At 43.2% G+C, this 20,596-nt stretch overlaps 1 protein-coding gene across 1 annotated transcript in view; it reads right to left on the reverse strand.

Annotated features, from left to right (window-relative positions):
* The window catches only part of smarca2 (SWI/SNF related BAF chromatin remodeling complex subunit ATPase 2), a 53,939-nt gene that overhangs the window by 5,370 nt on the left and 27,973 nt on the right, over positions 1-20,596 (reverse strand). Inside the window, exons 20-29 of the mRNA XM_086257700.1 lie at positions 20,320-20,433; positions 19,559-19,663; positions 18,287-18,373; positions 17,399-17,445; positions 15,443-15,609; positions 10,637-10,800; positions 8,613-8,840; positions 8,142-8,219; positions 6,969-7,187; positions 3,387-3,607 (exon numbers count right to left, since the gene is read on the reverse strand). Of these exons, the coding sequence (XP_086113826.1) occupies positions 3,387-3,607; positions 6,969-7,187; positions 8,142-8,219; positions 8,613-8,840; positions 10,637-10,800; positions 15,443-15,609; positions 17,399-17,445; positions 18,287-18,373; positions 19,559-19,663; positions 20,320-20,433 (1,430 nt within the window). The remainder of the gene's footprint in view (positions 1-3,386; positions 3,608-6,968; positions 7,188-8,141; positions 8,220-8,612; positions 8,841-10,636; positions 10,801-15,442; positions 15,610-17,398; positions 17,446-18,286; positions 18,374-19,558; positions 19,664-20,319; positions 20,434-20,596) is intronic.

Here is a 20,596-nt window from a genome sequence, read left to right on the forward strand (position 1 = left end):
CACATTAAATCATCTAATTGTATCGATGTCTCTCTTGCACTGTGGGGTCTTTTTACTTTTAGCTGAGGGCCCAGCACATGGAGAAGTGAGATATAACATTTTGTCAGACTGAACAGCAAACTTAGAAAAAGGAGAACTAATAATGACTTTAACGAAGGGAGAAGTTAATTACTGTGATTTACGCTGATCACAATCATCAGCATCAGTGTCTGCAGACATCGGTCTCTGTGGGAGCGTCACTCCTGTCAGAGAGGTTCATATTCTACTACACATGATTGATAAAGTGACTACTGCAAAAAGAATTACCAAAGACTTTTATTCTCCTGAACACAGAAACATTACTTCCCATCAGAGAGGTTTTGGCTTTCCCCCAAAGCAAAACCACCAGAGCTGGAACAAAATTCATTTTAAAGCAGTTAGATTAGAAGTCGGGCTTCAGATGCTAAAATATTACTTTATCAAATGGCCAGAAATAACAAGTGTTTGGGTGAGTTTAAAGTTAGCAAAGAAAAGAACAGTTGGAAGGATCTCAGAGTGCCAAGAGTCAGAAAGAAGTGACAGGTTAGCTCCTGAAACCATCTGACGTGCGAGCTGTTTTCACAGATACCCCGAGTACAGAGGCCCTCTCTGAACACAGAAAGTAAAATGCCAGCAGTAATCAAACTTCACTCAAAGTATTCGGTAGTATTTTACACCCTGAAATACCCACTTATTTTCCTGCTAGATGATATTTAAGGCAATAATTATGAACTAGATCTGTTGAGTCTTCTGAAGCGATATCCAACACACAGCTGCAGCAGTGAGCCTGCGGTAACGGTGTGCACGAAGACCGACGGCGGCGTCTTTACCTGCAGTTTCTCCAGAGTTTGTGAAAATAGAAAAGAGAGATAAGGAGGATGAGGAGAACCCAGCTTGCTCCTGTCACTAAGATCAACTCATCTGCATTTGTAAGAAAGCACACACGCCATTTTTCTCTCAAATGTCCGATATCATCTGTTAGATTCTGCCAGCACTGACTTCCCTTCTTTTTGTGTACAGAGACTTGGCAGAAACACTAACATTTCAACATGTGGGATTATTTTTAAGGATCTCCTTGTGGCTTCATCAATCATTTTATACCAGGCCAGCTCTTAATCAGAAAGAAAAATACTGAAATCTCAAATCTGCAGTCATTAATTTAGGAGTTCAAGGGGAAGAAATACAAGCAACTAAGAGATGACGTTCCACAGCATCAATCATCGGACAGCGTTTCCACTGTTCTCGCTCAGCTGCCTGAATCCAAAGGGCTCACAATTAACATTTAAACACTTTGGATTAACTTGAGCTGTCCGGTGTGTGACATCAGGAAAATAAATGGATAACTTTATTTCGACAAAGCAGCCAAAAACAGTCACAATGACGCAAGCAGCAGAACAGCTGAGCTTCAAGGCTCCTGAATGTGGCAGCTCGGTGCGTCAGACTGTGCTGCGTGAACTGAAACCACAGGGATGGACGGAGGGTTCAGGACGGGTTTAATATCTTTGATGTATGACGCCTATCAAGCCCAGCAACAAAGACTTTAGGAAACACACTCAACTGCTGACTCCCATCAAAGAGCTGGGGTTGGAGTGGAAATGTGACGGTGAAGCTTCTTGATGGAAAAACTATTGATTTAGAAACCAATTGTTCTGTGCGTGACACATCATACTTGGAAACCACAGGTGTTGCCAAACAAGCCGTAACCTGTTTCCTGGATGCTGCTGTTGCCTCCACTGAGGAGATAAGCATTTATTACATTCCAGCAACAGCTTGAACTCCGCCCGCATTTGCTTTAAGCAATGCGGAGTCACACTTTGTTTTATTAGGAAACATCACTGTAACCCAGGGATCCAAAGTCCTGCACTGGAAATTTCAAATTCTGCCCCAGTCAAGTGTGGAGAGAGCAGCGCCAGAGTCGTGATTGAGATGCTCTGGGAAGAACAACCATCAACAGGGAGAGGAAAGAATTCGACTTCTGGAACGGCAGGTAGCAGTTTCCTGGAAAAGCTTCAGCCGAGCAGTGAGCCAGTGCACTTCAGAGCAACGTGAACACAAATGCATATGTTCTGTCATGCATGGGTGGATGTCACAGGGAGATGCATGCTCGTGACTCTGCATGTGGGCAAAAGAGAAAGTATCCAGACACAACAAATCAGACGCACACTTATTTTCTTTGGCTTGTTGGGAAGAACCAATGCGAGGTTCCCGTTTCTCAGACATTACCTCACGTCTGCTCATTTTCACCGTGCCGACCAGCGAGAAGGCTGTACTTTCCAGTGGATAGTCACGCCACTATTTGCTACACTCTCACAAACGAGGCCACCTTTTTGCATGCAAACGTAAATTTTACTGTAACCACGACAAGTTAACCTTCTCAGGTCAGTTCATGTACTGAGGGTGACGCTCCTCAAGCACCGAGCTCCTCGTTAGCTAGATTTTTAACACATGCTGAATCAGCTCTTCCTCCGGTTGGTTTCCCCACCGTCCCTGCTGCCTTTATGAGGGACTTGGTTTGGATATCGATGACCACGGGATGATCTATTGGCCAATCTATCGATTTAAGTTTGACAGCAGCAGCTCGCTCGCTTGCAAACAAAAGACAACAACAAAAACAAAACCTTAATATGTGTTGATAAAAGAACTTAAAGGAACACTTTCCTCTGCTACAAATCAGGTGTTAGTCCCAGTCACCCCAAGACTGGAGGGTCCTCCTCCTATATTTGCTATGTAAGTAATTTTATTCCTTCCTCGGAGTCTCCACAGGATAAGCCCACTGCTCCACTCCTATAAGCATTTGTATCTTTCAGACAGCCAAATGTAATCTGGCACGTATTCTTGTGTTTCTTTGCAGCTCCGGAGCTAAATGAATTATGCTGCACAGCTCTGAAGAAATAAATATATGCATAAGAAGGTCGTCTAGTGTTTCAGAAGGCCCGCTCTGAATGGAGAGAGTACAACTGTAATTAAAGTTTTAACAGCTTTAATGCTGCTGGTGTGAAATGAAAAATAAGGCAGTGCTTTATTTAAAGTCCTCTCATTTGGTAAGAACCTATTTGGACCTTCCTCTATAACCACAGGGCTTTTAGCTAATGTTCTACTCAACTTTATAACGTGTTTCCATAAGTTATATGCTATGGAAATAACACTGAACACGGAGTTACTAGAGTGTCTAATCAGATCAGCTATTATATACATCATCCAGCCAATTATTAGACTCGTTTCATTCATCCCAAAAGGCCTGTTTGATGTGAATCACCTGTTTGATGCTATTTTTCCTGAATGGTTGTACAATGGAAAGATGAATTGCTGGTATATTAACTGTATAATACGTTATCTCAAACATGCAGCAAGTCTCTGGATGATCTCACCCGTCTCTGTAGTTGATCACTGTATCAATGATGGCGTTCATTTGCTTGGTGAGTTTGGGCGGGTTGGGGGACAGCTTCTCTGCTGGCGGTCGTCCACGTCTCTTCTTGGCCTTCGTGCCTCCGTCCTCTCTGCCGGAGTCCTTGTCCTGACGTCTTTTGCGTTTGCGCTTTTTCAGCCGGATCTCCTCCTCCATCTCCTCCAGGTTTCCATCTTCAATCGCCTAAAACGTGAAAAGAGCCACAGCGGAGCTGAGGTCAAACCTACAGCAAGGATCTCAACAATCAAAAACAATTCTCGTTGCAAAGATTCAGAGATTATCAGTGGTGCATGCTGTTACACTGTAGGACCAACAGTGTTTTCACATTGGGCAGGATGCACTGTGCTCTGAAACCCAGTATCATTAATGACTGTTTAATGATGATCTGTTGTGACCTGAAAAATGTCCGTTTTCCGAGACAACAGGAAGGAAAGCCACACAACTTGTTGTAGGTCGATGAAAAGTGTCAAAATGTTTGATTTGTTAAGTTTCCTCGGAGCAATCTAGGAGAAAAGCTCTTGATGTATTAAAGCACAGAGGTACAGAAAACCACGGCGAGAGGTTTTTGAAGGCCCAAGCTATGTAATCATTTTGGAGCAACATATGCTGCCAGACTGCAGAAACCTTTTTCAGGAAGACCCTGCTTATTTAAGCAAAACCATGCCAAACTGCATCCTTTGTGTCGCACCCCGCTATTCAATACCCATCAGCTGTTGGACCCTTTAATCATACAGCTTCATCTGTAAAATATTTACATACCCAGTGTGTCTTTTGTCCTGCCTCCCTCCCCTCATCCTTCAGCCTGGTTCACTTGGAAGCTTCTTCCTGTTGAAAGGAAGTTCTTCCTTCCCACTGTTGCCAAGTGCTCATAGAGGGCCGTGTGATTTGTTACTCTAGGTTCTTAACCTCACAACATAAAGTGCAGAGAGGCAATTGTTCTTTTGATTCACTGCAATCAATTCAACTGAATTTATATAAAATACAACTGAACTGAATAAAAGGTTTAGCCAAAGACTGCCTTTGGAAACAGGCCTGTTAATGTACACAACGTTCATATTTTGAAATCCACTCAGTACTTGTTGATATTTTATATGACTCAAACCATTTGAGTTGGGGGATGCTTTGCTCCCTGACAAACGATTTCTATGATCATCACACCTCTAGCTTTGTTATATTGCTTAAAGGTTTAAGTCGTTTTCTTTTAATTAACGTTCGTCTGAAACTCAGTTGAGAGTGTTTCAATATATTCTCACCTTGGCCTGAAACTTTCTTCTTTCTATTTTCGTTCTCCCACAGAACTGAGCTAAAGTCAATAAAACGGATCTGAGTTTGTCTCTCCAGGGAACATGTCACACTTTATTTGCTGAGTGTGAATCGGTGCCTTTAGCATCAAATCAAGCAAAACTACAGCATGCAGCCATAATGAGACTTAGGTTAAACTGTTACTTGCATATATATATATATATATTAGGGGTGCAACGATATTCGTATCGATATTGAACCGTTCGATACAGAGCTTTCGGTTCGGTACGCATATGTATCGAACAATACAACATTTGTAATTTATTTTATCAACTTTCCTTCTGACGATGCTGTCTGTGTTGAGCGCTCAGTGAATCTGTGTTCGACTACTCCGCCTAGGCTGCACTGTCGAGCGCAGATTCACTGAGCGCTCAACACAGACAGCATAGTCAGAAGGAAGAGCGCAGGGCAAGCTAGCGAGACAGAAGTTAAGCTCTCCTTGCAACAGGCAAATTGAACGTCATTCAGATCTGGCGTTTGGAATTATTTTGGTTTTCATGTGACGTATGACCCTGAAGGTAAGCGAGTCATGGACTAAAGTAAAACAGTATGTTGGATGTGCCATGCAATGCTCAATTACATTGGTGTGAACTAGTGTGTTAGCGCAGTTAGCTCGTTAACGTGTTGGCCGTCTAGCCCCATGCACAGAGCGATCGGCGGTAGCTCGTTAACGGAGATTTGCCGTGTTGTGGCGTTAAGGTCATTTCAACGAGATTAACCTGAAAGCACTAGCGGGAACACAACGAATATGACTGCACATTTACGCCGACATCATCGTAGTGCAAAGACAAGTGGAAGCAGAAAAAAAACAAGCAAGCAGCATGCTACAAACTTTAGCCGAGTCATTTAGACAGCTGTTAGCACATGATTCTCCTTATGCTGCTGAGAATATAGCCCAGAAGAAGCGGATAGTATAGCTTTTATTTTGGAAAGAGGCATTTCTCTGTAATAAACTCTCTTTTCCAAAGATGAGTGATTCCTCAATCAGATACAGGGCTCGCAATATCGCTAGCCCGACGTCCCGGAGCTAGCGATTTTTTCAGTCGGGCTACCAAAATCTATCTCTTCCCTGCCCGTCGGGCTATTGTAGGAAAAATATATGTCAATGCTTTTGCATTCTTTCGGAAATGTAGCTGGGTAATTATGTCATTGGCATCGGTGAGCCACTGTCAATATGTGACATATTGAAATCGCGTTTGAATTTGAACTTGTTTTTTGCTTTCACTTTGCAATCGTGCGAACTGTGTATAGAGAGCGACAGCACTGATCTGTGAGTGATGATAATTTGTGCACCAATTCCTCTGACATCGTCTTATCAATCGTTAGCTTACTATGCAAACATGACAAGTGAAATCTCCCGCAGCTTAAACATGTGAGAGGTTGATCGCGCAGAGAATCGCTGAGCTTATGTGAGTGAGCGTGTAAAAGCATTTTAGTTCTGCTGAGCCAAATAAGACAGGTCAGGGTGAAGAAGTGACAGCCAAAGAAAAGCTTACCACAAAACGGAGAAGTTATGACAAATCAGACTATAAGGCAAAAAGAAAGTGCAGCTTTATGGTTTCATGGACAAAAGAATTTCTGTGGCTGCAACATGATGAGCTAAATAACCAGGGCTGCACATAAGTGGTCCGCAGGTGCGCATTCGCTGTCAAAATAAAAAACACGCACAAGGGTTAGGGTTAAATTTAAAAACTGTACTTTTGAGTTAAAATATATATTTATAATTTTAATAAATGACAAATTAAAAATGCATGAACATTTTTTTGTATCGAAAAAATATCGAACCGTGACACCAAAGTATCGAACCGAACCGAACCGTGAATTTTGTGTATCGTTGCACCCCTAATATATATATATTATTATTAAAGAGTACTGTCATTAGTGAGGCACTTTTAACTTACCTGTCTGCTTTACAGTATTTCTAAAAATGCTGGCAGTGGCCAGTGCGACTCCTCAGCCTTCTTGTCGACACATCTATGGTATTAATTTGAAATTCTAAGTCACAACCTTGAGGCCGAGTTTACTGAGACTTCAAACTCCTACATCATTTTGTTCTCGAGTTATCGCATTCACAACATTTTCAGAAAACGTGACCTGCGGCGCAGGGTGAATCACATTTATCACCTATGATCGTATAATTAACTGCTGAGGTTCCAGGTGAAGCTGCAGGGAAAACACAAACCCTCTAACTTGGCTGCAGCGTGGAGACTGAGGCTGACATGATAACGAAACACGTTTTTACCCGCAGCCACTGTTTTTCAGTCAGCGTGTCGCTGTAGTCCACGTCCCGACGGCAGCGAGACCCTCGACCAAACATCTTCTCCTCCTCCTCTTCGTAGGTGAGCCGCTCCACTTCGGCGTCGTCTTTGATGATCCAAGAAGGCAGCTCGTCCTCCTCCATTAGGCGAGGCTTACGCTTTGGGTTCCTAGCATCCTCCCTGCGCCGGTCCATGTCCATGCGCTTAGACGGCAAGAACAGGAAACACACATCAGGTTAGAGTGAAACACACAACTCTGAATGCTTTAGGCTTACTGCACCAGTGGTGGCAACTTCAGTAACCCGAGCGACAGAATACGAGTTGAGTTTCTACTTAAACATATCGTGTATCGCGATACAGATAACAAATATCGCGATATTAGATTGTCTTCATGTCGCCCAGCCCTCGACTGAATGAGAGGCTAATATGGAAAAAACAGCCTTAGTCCTTATTCATAGCTTCACTGCAGCATTTTGGATCAGCTGGAGGCTTTTAGGGAGTTTTTAGAGCTGCCAGGAAGTAATGTTGTGTTATGAGAGTTTGCAGAAGTCAGGAGAAGAAGGTATTTTTACATTTCACTTAGATTACAGTCACCAAAACAGAGCAGCTTTCTTGTGCAGATTAAACTGTGGAATCTATCTGAAGGTCTTTGTCTTGGTGCCCGCTGTAATAACAAGTTTTACAAACAGATGGCTGCTCAGTGGCTCGACTCGCTTCTAGGAAGAGTTAAGAGACCAATGAAAATCGCAGGAGGCCGAGCTTATGTGGTGAGAATCTAAAAAAAAAAAAGAAACATTAGAAATGTGATCTTAGTGATACGCTGAGCCAACACAGAGGACCATGATGAGTAGCAAAGAGTGAAACTGCTATGGGGTGTCCTCTGAATCACTCCAGATTCACACTCCCCGCATCAACTGGTCTTAAATTAATTTATCGTGCAAAAGGCAGCATCTGGCAGGGGACGGGCCTCAGTACAGGTGACATTTAACCACACAAACAGCCTTGACATGAACCTATAATCAATTTGTCTTACAGATGTGAAAGAACCAGCTTCTCTATTTTGGGTGAATTAATATTGTAACACCTGTCATTTCAACAATTTTACATTGAAATGGCAATTTTACTTTCAATCTCGCAATGATGTGTCATTATCTTACCATGAAGAGCTCAAATTCATCCTCATTGCGGGCTATCATCTGGTTCAGAGTTTCATCATCAGGCACCTCATCTTCCTCCTAAAATAGCAAAGGAGGCAGGTGTTAGCAGACAGTGTTCTTCACAAGTGAAACACAATCATCTCACGTTCAGCTCAAATCAAGTATGGTTTACAAATTTTAATCAGCCGCCACAGAAAATGAAACTAAAGCGATTACTAAACCCTGGAACAGGGCTCTAGACTAACTTTTTGCCACGGTTGCACTGTGCAACTGTGCTGGAATATTAAAAGGATGAATAACTCGTATCAAAGGAATCATCCGAGCCTGCAGTAGTTCTATTAAACCAAAGCATAATTTAACTGAAGACCAAATGTTCAGGGAAGAGTCATGTAAAAAATATAACACCTCATCTTCTTCCCCAAACGATGCTGTCTTGGAGGCAAACAACAACATATGGAAATACGATCCTACCTCGTTCTGCTCCTCGTGCTCCAAGATGGCCTGGAGAAAGACGCGGCGCTCGTGGCCCGACGACTTCTGGTCAAACATGCCGGCCTGGATGACCTTCTGATCAACGTTCAGTTTGTATTTGGCAGCAGCCAAGATTTTCTCTTCGACGCTGTTGACAGTGCAGAGACGAAGCACGCGCACCTCGTTCTGCTGGCCGATGCGGTGAGCCCGGTCCTGAGCCTGAAGGTCCTGCATCAACATAAAGGAGGCTGTTTTACATTAAAGCTGGAAAAAACTCTACTGAACCACTGAGACAACACGAATGACTGTCAGCCCGACAGCCAGGCTAACAGCACCGTCTCTGTTCCAACTGTACCAACTCTCCTGAAAACACCGGAAAAACTCAACAGTAGCACCTGACGCGATACCAAAGCCATCGCCTCCCACAGTCCACTCTGTGAAATTCATCTGGAGTCAAGCTGCGGGCTGCTTCACAACCCGATGCCATTTTAAAAATTAATCAATGATTCTCGCCAAAGTCAAAATGGATTAGTTGTCAACCCTGTCACAAATCAATGTAGTGGGGTATCAATAAGATATGAAGCCAGGCACAGTTCATCTGATTTGCATATCACTGGAAACCTTTGGAGCCAGAAAGCAAAGGGAAATAATTTATTTAATATTTTAGTCACTTAATTATTTGACTTTTTGTAAATTTGAGGTTTAATAAACTCCCGGCTGGCGCTGGACAAGCTAAAGCTGGAAAAAAAGAGCTACTTGGAAATGAAGATGAACTCTTTGTTCCAGTTACTGTATTATGGCGTCTTTTTCATGTGTTTGCTTCAACATACAGCACTGTGCAAAGGTTTTAGGCAGGTGTGAAAAACGCTGTAAACAAAGAACGCTTTCAGAAATATAAATGATTGTTTATTGGCCCCAAATGTGTTCTGCAGCAGGACAACGAGCCCAAGTATACAGCCAAAGTCATTAAGAACTATCTTCAGCATAAAGAAGATCAAGAAGTACTGGGAGCGATGGTACGGCCCCCACAGAGCATCTGGGGTTACATAAAGAGACAGGATGTGAGGACCATCTGTGGGTGGAACAACCGACCAGCTGAGTTCCTTCAAAACCTGTGTGCACGTGTACGTAGAAGAAGGCAAAGGGCGGTCCCGCCAAAGACTGATGTGATTTAGATTTCACTGCATTTTGTTCATTGATGAAAATAAATGATTAACACTTCCTTTAAAAAAAAGCAGCGTTCTTTGTTTACAGCATTTTTCTCACCTGCCTCAAACTTCTGCACAGGACTGTATGTATGGTTCTTATAATAGAGCTTGTTTCTACGGGCTTTCTTCCACCGAGTGCCCGTGAGCTCATTTCCAGATTGTTGCTGTTATTGTTGCTAGGCTACAGAATCATTTTGTTCGTTGTTAGATTGTAAATGATTGGCTGACGGCCAGGGACGCTTTCACTGACGTTCCTGCTTTTGATTGGCTGGTTAGAGGGCAGCAGTGGGTACAGCGGAGAAAGAACCTGATCTCTGTGGGATTTGTATAGAAAACAGGCACAGCCATCTTTTTACAACACAACACAGAAATATAAAATCCAGGTAAACGCACACTTAACAAAACAACCTGAAATATGGTCAAAGGAGCTTGCAAAGAAAAGCGTCTGGACTTCTTTAAGTTGCTTGAAGACGTTTCACCTCTCATCACACCCGAAACTCTGGCTGATTGGGACCCACACCCAGTTTCACACCTTGGCTCAGGCGATTAGAGGATCATCAGGGGTCCTTTTGTCCCTCTGTGGGGGGTTATTCCCACTAGGTTTATATCTGGGACTCTCCACCATTTGACCTTAGAACTGAAGAAGCTTCTCGGATGAGAGGTAAAACGTCTTCAAGCAACTTAAAGAAGTCCAGACGCTTTTCTTTGCAAGCTCCTTTGACTACGATGACCTGGATGACTGAGAACCTTCACAGACATACAACCTGAAATATGATCAACATCATACTGAGCACTTCAAACTCTGTAGTCATGGACCTGGTGAGGGTTCCAGTCACTGTCGAAGATGACCACAGTGTCAGCAGCCTGCAGGTTGAGGCCGAGGCCGCCAGCTCTGGTACTCAGGAGGAAGATGAAGTACTGAGAGCCTTCCTCATTGAATTTCTTCAGCAGTGCTGCTCGGTCCTCGGACTTGGTGGTTCCTGAAACACGAAATCTGTTTTTATTCTTTGAATTTTTATTTTACTATCTCATACAATTAATTCTCAAATGAATCCTTAGATGCATTAAAGACATAAAACAAAGTAGGGCTGCTCGATTATGGCAAAAATGATAATCACGATTATTTTCACTGAAATTGAGATCTCGATTATTTGACGATATTTATTTAACAATAACAATGTGTTGAATAATGACTTTCAAGATTGTCAAAAAATAATATAAAATAGTGTGCAAATACTGATAACAGTGCAAATGTTTGCAATATAAGAAATAAATGAAAAATGTAAACATCTATGTTTAGTGAACTTTGCAGTGTTGCTCTGTGGTGCAGCTACGACACCGTAGCAAAGTTTACACACTGTGTCTACTTGATCCACGTCTGACTCCGTGAACCATAATGTTTCCACACCACTGAAGTTTTTTTACCTCTTTTCAACCAACGGCAGTCACTCTCCTCTCCAAATAACTTCTGCTTAGCTTTCCGAGCTTCCCTCGGGTCCTCTTATTGTTGTGACGCGTGTTCGAAACGCAGAGCGGTGCGCTCGATTTGCCGCACGGAGCAGCGCGAGAGTAAAGCACAAGGGAGGTGCTAATCATCGGCTCAGTCATTTTTAATGATCGTTGAAAGCCCAGATCGTAATTTAGATTAAAATTCGATTAATTGAGCAGCCCTAAAATAAAGTAACCAAATACACACAGCAATGCAGAAACATCAAAAGGAAGTGAGACAATGAATAATAATCCATTTTCTAAAAGCAAAATGAGGCTGAACAGACATTCAAGAGAAACGGAGAGTGTATGAAAGAGATGCACATAACTTCAAAGAGTGTGACACACCACAGGCAAATAACATAACTGCATTAACAGGCCTGTTATGGTTTAGTATAATGAAGGGTCCGATCACCTGAACTGAACTATGTCGCTGTCATCTGTGGTACGGAATTAACTCCTAACAGGGATCCTTTAATATGTTCTGTTTCTGCTGATGTAGGCTAGAAACAAAAGGTTAAAAGACCTACATGGTGTAGGTCTTTTAACCGTTTGCATCATAAGAAACATCATCACTTTGTTTGAAGTCTGCATGAAGTTCTTCCTGTTGGTTTGCTCCAGCGTGTGTAAACTGCTCCTCATCTCAGACCAATCAAACTGTTTCAGAGGCGTCTCTAAAGGGCAAGTCCAGAGACGGGTCCAGAGTAAGGGGCTTACATCTTCATTTAGTTTGCTGTACTGTGCAGACAGTGGAAATGCTGAGCATCAAAATGATGTACTGCTTCAAACTGCAGACTGAAACTGTTAATGATTTGATGAGAACTCTTCACCACAAAACGCCAAGACAAAAATCACATCAGTGATTTACCGCCTTTCACATCCACGTCTGACCAAACGTATCTTATATATGTGGTTTGACCTTATAACAGCTTGTTTAGTTCCAGCTCACTGAGGCCGTTGGTGGCTTATGGGCATAAATGGGAAGTGGAAGGGCTATCCATAGATTCATTCTGGTTATTGCTTTAAATAACAGCCAAGTGTTTCTGCAGGACATCATGAAGTCACTGCAACACAGACCTTTCCTTTTAATGCAAATTAACACTTTCTAAATTTCAAGAATTTCCCTCAAAGTATGCAAGAGTGGTGCTTTCATCAGAGTGAGGAGGACGGACCTCAAACACCGAGACAGATGGACAGCCAAGCAGCATGGAGGCATAAAAAGACGAAGACAGAGTCACTGCAAGCTGGTGTGAAGCAGGACCGGCTGCACTGTGTTCTTTAGCACAGGAGTGTGTAATGTGCTTTTATATCTAACAAAGTAAGACAAAAGTATTGAACTTCTATTTTTTTAATTGGCCCAACTGTGACAGTCTTTCTGTTTGTGATGAAACGCTTTTTGTTTCCACTGCTGGGAAAAACAAATCTGCAGTAAGGCTAAAATCAAGACTGATACGCTATCGAGTTAAACGTCCTATTGTGTTTCAGTATGAGTCCCGGGGGAAAAATCAATCAATCAATCAATCAATGACAGCTCCTCAGTGGATTCGGGTCTCTGCTGCCAGACCCAGCGGCTAATAACCCGTCTTTTGTTTGCGATGGCACGTGCGGGGATCTGGCTGTTGTTGAGTTACAACAAATTAAAATAGTCCTAATGGCAGAGGCAGGAAAGTTGTCCTTTAAACACCATATAATGTATTTAAAGGGCTCAATGCCCACAAATATACTGTGACTAATGCGCTGCGTTTCATTTACTGTTGGCCTTTCTAAACATGCTGCCCGTGACCGTTAGTTTGGTTCACATTTAATTCAAAAGCCATTTTTTAAGTTAAGTCAAGTGTTCTTCTAATAATTTCAGTGTTGCTCAAAATCCACGACTCAAAAACACATCACAGTGTAACAGCAAACCTCATGGACATCATCCTGCATCAACCATCAAGAATCGATTTTCATGCTTTGTTGTAAATCGCAGTGACAGCAGGTAACAACAAGACCCCCAAACAGAGGATGGTTTAGCAGGTGGTGGCCACAGATCGCTGCCCTCTCCTTATTCCTTGAATTATTTTTTTCTCTATGCTGCTTTTTGCCTGTTTTTTCCACTGCTGGTAGCGTGAGATAACCGCAGCCCAATTAAGTCCCACAGGCCGTCCAACTGCGCCAAGAGTGGCAAATCGATATGTGCCGTTATAAGAAGGTTTTTTTGGTGCTTCCCAGTACATTCTGAAGAATGTGGAAAAGACACCAGGACATCAACCCAGCAACAGGACTGGTATCTGCTCCTTTGTGTGAACACAAACAGGAAGAGCAAGCTAACAATACAAAGTGACCTCCAGCACGCTACTCATGCACATATCGGACCAAACCACCAGAAACCAACTTCATGAGGTTGGCATGGGGCTCTAGTGTCCTTTAGTGGGACATGTGCTCACAGACAGCACTGTGTGGATCAACTCATTTGACCTGAGATCATCATGAGAACTGGCAGGTCTGGCAAAGCACCCCATTCTCTCCACAGATGCAAAACTGAGCCTGTGACAGATGTCAAAGAGTCTGGGGACGCCGTGGCGTGACCTTCATCCAGCATGAAGGGCAGTGGGTCAGTGGTGATTTGGGGAGGAAGTTTTTGGAGGGTTATTTAGACCTCCATATGCAGGCACTGGTACCCTGCCAGGGGATGAGCATCAACAACCGGTTCTTGTAGAGAAGCAGTTCCCGGTAAGTTTGATTCCTTGGAGTTGTTAATCTGTTTGCCTATCGATTTCGCTTACTGTGCTACAATCAGCTCAATCTAGTTCGTGTGCAGGAGAAGGAAAATGGTGGCTCACTCTGCACTGTATAGACCTTACTCTCTTATTCCACAAAAGGACAGAAGCATGATATTTAAGTGGAAACTGCATCCAGGACAGAAACAACTGCATCATGCTGCTAACACAACTTCAGCTCTTTGCTAGCACCTGCACAGATAGCATGCTAACGCTAAGCTAGCCAAGACCCCAGAGTGATCTTAAAGCTGAGAGAGTGCTGACTCCAGCTCCCAGCCAGACCCTGAACTTCAACAGGTAACAAACTGATGAGCCGTCAGGCTAAAGCCTGTGTTTCTATCTGTTCATGTTTCTAAAGTAGAATCACCATGACGATCGCTTTGAAGTCTTTCTATAATGGTTTCCATCTTTGGTTTGTGTTCATACCTAAATACGAAGAGAAAAATCGTTCATTGTGTTGGTGTGTATGACAGTAACCTATAGGTCTAGATGGTTAAATGGTAATTATGAGACGATGTTTCATGTCATTTTAAGAAGAAACACAAAAGTAATGTAACAAATTCAGTAATGTACTGCATTACTTTTAAGAAAATGTTCCGTGCAATATGTGCAACAGTTACTTTTTTTAACGATGGCCCCAACACTGATCACATCAAAGAGGGGAAAACCTCAAACATGCACAAACATTTGATCCACAGCATTTAAGTGTTATGTTTTTGATATGCTGCTAGTGATGGTGGTGACTCAAAGCAGAACCAGTGAGAACCCAGTGAGGACTGATAAGGAATAGACTCCAGTGTGGGAAACGAGGACGTGACTCGAGAACCTTTGGGATCTATCAGTGAATCTGAACCCACCAAACAGCACCAGAGTTTACCCAGTGGCTCACTAATGCCCCAGGACACCACATGCCGTCTCATCGGTTGTCCGTCCAGATGTTGTCGAGAGTGCGTCCAGGCATGTGGGAGCAACTTTGATCAGCCTGAGATTTCAGCTTTTAACTCTGACATTTGGTGTGATTTTGAATCAAGTCGATCATTTTGTTCTCAGTAAATTAGACACAAAGAACATCCGTACAGATTTTCAGCTCGAGTATTCGTGCATTGAGTCCCATGTGTGACTTCCACGGTTCCTTTCATTTTCTTGAGCAGTGCAATAATCCAGCAGCTCTAGCACTCACCACAAGGTGCTTTACTGTCTCAGGTAAAGATACTACAACATTAATCCCCTCACTGCATATCAACAAAACAAAGACAGGATCTGATTCTGTTTCCATTCAGCTTCTTTCAGGACTTTAAAATATGCTGATTCTGCCTTTGTCCTGATTCACAGGCTCAGCTCAGGACACCTCAAACAGATGTGTGTGTGAGCTCACCATCAAGACGCAAGTACTGAAAGTTGCGGTATCCGAAATAGTCCTCCATGATTGTCATGAGAGTGGTCATCTGGCAGAACAGCAGCACTCTGTGGTTGGTGGCCTGGAGCTTCGGTAGGATGCGATCGAGGAGCTCAAACTTCCCAGATGCTCTATACAGATCAGGCCTGAGTGCAGATAGTAAAAACAAGAAATGGATCATAAACTTTTATTAATAGACTTTTAAAGCCTGCGTGGCATCTAGTGTGACAGCAGTGAATGGTTTCAAATTGGCCAATGAAAGCCTGACTCAGAGCAACAGCTGAGGCAGCTCTGGGCTTTTACGTCATCTCTGTGAAAACATGTTCACTAAAGCTTTGAAGAACATTATGAAACATCCACACATTATCTGAGCTTTTTAATCTGTCCTCTGTCTCCTGGAACTTGAAGCTACTTTAATTTTTCTGTTTCTTCAGCGTGATTTGTTTATTAAACAGCTCCAATGGGTAATATGAGAATAAACAGCTGGATTCATTACCAAGACTGTGTTGTTAAAAACTCTGTCTCTGTCCATGGTTTGATTTCTTCACACGTGTGGATTCAAAAGCAGCTTTAGAAATATATTTACTCAGGAAATTGGTGACATGTTCGATCCTTATTTTCCCTGCTGTATGTCACTGAAACATCCTGCTCTGTTAATGAGCGTGTCACTGACCACAGGAGCTCCATGAAGAGAAATGCACTTCAATGACACACATCAGTTAAACCCAAACACACAGGCGCTGATGTTAATTCTCTCTGAAAAACATAATATGTTTTATAACGAGCGTGACGAAGGCTGCAAATAATAAGGTTTCAATTTACGATGAGAGCTTCTCGAGCTTTAACCTTTTCAGACTTTACGCTCTTCTTTGCACGCCGTGGAACCTTCACTGTCTCCACAAAAATGGGACAAAAGCACGCCTGTTTTACTGGAATGTTTTGTAGTGAAAATCCTGCAAAATTAGCGCTGTGCGATATGACCAACATCTCATATTCCCATATAAGACATTTATCGTCCAGACAACGATATAAATCACAAAAGTTTTACATTTTCTGTAAATTCTGTGAATCTCAGGCAGCTCGACTTGTTTTCAGCTGGGCGTCGTGTACCTGGAGTCGAGCGCTACATAAGTTGAAACGGCCGCAATTTCCTTTGTGAGCATTTATTGCACGCCGTGCTGCAATAAGGTTTGGAGATCCTCGTGCCTGAAGCAGCATTAGGCGGCGAGCTTAACACTTCAAACTTTGACTCTCGCTCCAGCGCGCTGCATACCCCTTCCATGAAATCGGCGCTGTCTTTCACGTCGGGTTCACGTGTCCTGTTCCTGCAACACAGCAGGCTGTTTCTGGCATGTTCCAAAGCAAAGCTGCAATCTGTGATCTAAACGTGGACCCATTCTCACACGAGGGGTTTGAGGTGAACTGCCGCTGTGAATAATTGCTATCTGGTGCCAATTAGTGCCAAGCACAGCAGAGATGCAGCAATTATCTGACAGGTTGGCTTCTTGCATGTGAAACCTCGTCATACTGAATTAGCTGTTAAATGATTATACACAAACTGACGAGCTCTATCACTGCACTCATGTAAACTGACGTAAACAATATTAATCATTCACTTTCATGTGTGGATTTTTTATCATTAATAAAGATGAAATTAAAAGCAAACGTTCATGGCAGGAAATCCTGAATCTCTGCTGAACTAAATATAGCAGTTAAGTGCTTAACGATGTCTGAGCATCAATATGAGCTTAAATCACTGTTAAATCTTTATTTTACTTATTTACTCAGCCCATGCACGAGCATCTACAGCACTGCCTTAAATCAAATGTGTTTTTCAAAGCACAAAACAGATCGATTGGCCACTGTATTATTATGTTTTCATAACAGTAACAGTGCAACAGTGAAGGACACGAGGTGTTTGAACGTACGACTTACCCACTGATGATGCCGTTCGGATAGCCCAAGTGCTCAGCAAAGGATTCCTGCAATGGAGAACATCAACTAGTCAAAGCAACACAGACAATTAAAATAAGTCCTATAAACGGCAAATATATGACTTCTTGTGAACATGTCACAAGATTTGCAACAACAGGCAGGTTTTAACCAGCTGATCTATCAGTTCTGTTTCTGTGTGGGGCCCTGAGAACATTAACAAACACAAGAACTAAACATCAATGAAAACCTTACTGTTTGATCACATTTACATGACTCTATCAGGACTTCAATCATGAGACTGAAGCAGTTACAGAGTCTGTTTGAATGAGCCTTTAAGGTTTTCAGCCTCTTGTGATGTTTCATCTGAGAACCGCCCCAGCATCCAAACAGATGGGCTCAAATGAGCGTCAGCCTCAAAGTCTACCAGCCTGATCAATTTCTGCAAACACCGCAAGCCATATGTTCTATTACTCCCTGCGAGAGCAAAGACGAGACGCTTAATGCTCTCCTGGCATCTGAGGAACTACTTTTACTTTTAAAGGCAATGTCCCAACAACACCATGAATCAGCTCGGCGTGGAACAAATATGGCTGATGTTGCCGTTAACTGCCATCACAAGCCAACACTTAGGAACTTTGGAAACAACCAATTTGTAGCAAATGTAACAGGACCAGGTGTTTAATGCTGGTGTTTGAGGTACGGTGAATCCTAGACTCCCCTCTAAAGCCACCGTGAAACAGCTCACTTGGAACAGCGGTAAAAACCAGGGGGACACAGATGTGATCAATGATCTGCTTCTCTGAGCTGAAACCTAAATATCACAATCCAGTAAATGTGCAACAGTTTGAAATCAACATAAAATACTCTAGCAAACAATCCCACACTCACTTCAATGTGCTGGAACATGTACGGGTGGTTGCAGATCTTCTTCAGCTGCATGATGGTGTTCATTAAGGTCTTTGCTCCACCTTTGCCCTGCAGAAATGTATGAGAGATAAAATGAGTAAAAAAGACCCAAACAGTCTGGATATGCTGATGCTACTAATCACCTACAAGACCTTATTTTAATTATTAACTATTTTTTAAAAACTTGTGGGAAGTGAAAACAAGGTGTGAACGAAGTTTTGACCGATCCAACATTTGTTTAAGGAACCACGTTCTGATTGATTTGGAGCCGTGTTTGCAGCCTCCTGAGGAGCAGAGCGGTGCCGACTCCGTCAGAACTCTGTGTTTGATCTTTACCAACTCATGAAGGAAGGATTTCCTCAGCTTCTAAAATAAGTGGGGACAGTCAGCGTGCACTGGGCTGTTAGAGCGTTTTCAGTTAATAAAAGAAGATGAAAATCTGTCACGAAGCTCAATAAAGTCAAAAGGAGATTCAGATTCAGGAGGCATTTCTTGTCCCAGTTGCACCCGACCCCTAACGTACCTCCTGCGGGTGGTGGGCCATCAGGAGAATGGACCCACGTCCCTTTTCGGGCTGTGCCCGGCCGGGCCCCATGGACTAAGGCCCAGCCACCAGACGCTCACCCTCGGACACCCTCCCTGGGCCTGGCTCCAGGGCGGGGCCCCGGTAACCCCATCCCAGGCAGGATGAACTGTTCCCTTGATTGGGCTTCTGAATCGCCCTTTGTCTGGTCTCTCACCCAGGACCAACTTGCCATGGGAGACCCTGCCAGGGGGTAGAAGCCCCCGGACAACAAAGCCCCTGGGATCCCTGGGACACACAAACCCTCCACCACGATAAGGCAGCGATTCTCAGAGGGGCTCTTCCCCCCTTTACATGGTCATATTGATGAGCACAATCGTGACGCATCCATGGACAGCACATTGAAAAACTTCTTTACAACGTCTTGGACGTAGGTAACACTGACTAGTTTGTTTTGAACGCAGATCATGGGCAGAATATTCCCGCGAGTGCTTTGGTTAAAAGAAATTAAACTAAAGCTGGAAATTAAAATGTAGCTTCAGGAGTCAAATTAAATTTATAATATCCAATTAAATTATGCAAACATAGCAAATGTGCACTCAAAGAAAGTTCAAGGTCCTTCTAATGTCAAACAGCAGGCAAATCACTGCAGACTCTTCCCAAAGGCTTTGTCGACACACACAGACAGAACAAAGCGACACAGCGGAGCCACCGAGGAGCTGATGATCTACCTTCTTGTCTTTCTCTGAGCCGTCAGTGAGGAGGATGCCTTTCTGCATGTGGCGGTACAGAACCTTCTGTATGGCAGACATGTCACACTTTATGACATACTCCACCTGTGAACGACAACATAAATAATTAAATGAAACGCCAGCGGCACAGTGGTGTCTTTTCAATAGTGAGGCTGTTTGAGCCAAATCCACAATCCCCATCAGTCAGCTCAGCACTGACAAAATACACTAATGAGAATGAAAATAAAGGCGTAAAGAATAATACCAAAGAACGAGCTGTGAGGTTGTGCTTCAGCTTAGAAAGTCATCTCCTTCAAAATCTTTCATTCTTTTTAATAACTATGAATGGTCAGAAGAAGGCTACGGATAATTTCCTGTCATCAGTTAAGGTGTCTGGCTCTGGGTCACAACAGTTAAGCAATGCAACCGTAGAAGTTGATAACAATGTGTTTAGGTCACACAGACTACTTTATCTCCTTTTCTTCAATTACTTTCTGAAACCCCTCCGGCACAGTGTGGCCAGGAGCTCGATGCAGTACTTACAAACCTGCAGCTTCAATTACTTTGGAAAGCAGGAATGTTGCATCCAAGGTCAGCAAAGACTATCCCGTTCCTCAAAGTGTAAAAACAGCTGCATGTAACCTTGAAATCAGCTCAATAGGAGCGACTTACACATGCATTACATACAAACAGCAGTGCAGGTTTGGTGCACTGAGAACTCTGCAGCGTCCTAAATCAGCATTCAGTCGTGTTAACCTCACCTTCTCTGGCAGCTGAGACTCCACCTCTTTCTTCAGCCTGCGCAGGAGAAACGGGCGGAGCACTTTGTGCAGACGCCGGATGATCAAGATGGTTTCCTCCTCGTTTAAGTCAACCTGAACACGTCAGAAAGAGTGAGAGACGACGCCTCGCAGCTGCTTGTTTCATGCAGAGTGACGAGATTCCTACCTGCCGACATGCTGCTTTAAGCTAAACCGTCATTTAACCCAGAAGTAAAACTCTTAAGAGAAAGAAGCTCTTTTGCATGTGTTTCCTTGG

This window comes from Aulonocara sp. 'chitande type north' Nkhata Bay, linkage group LG12 (assembly GCF_057382095.1).
Source record: "Aulonocara sp. 'chitande type north' Nkhata Bay isolate Kocher_YH1m ecotype deep benthic linkage group LG12, A_spYH_male_GT1.1, whole genome shotgun sequence".
Classification (NCBI taxonomy): Eukaryota; Metazoa; Chordata; class Actinopteri; order Cichliformes; family Cichlidae; genus Aulonocara; species Aulonocara sp. 'chitande type north' Nkhata Bay.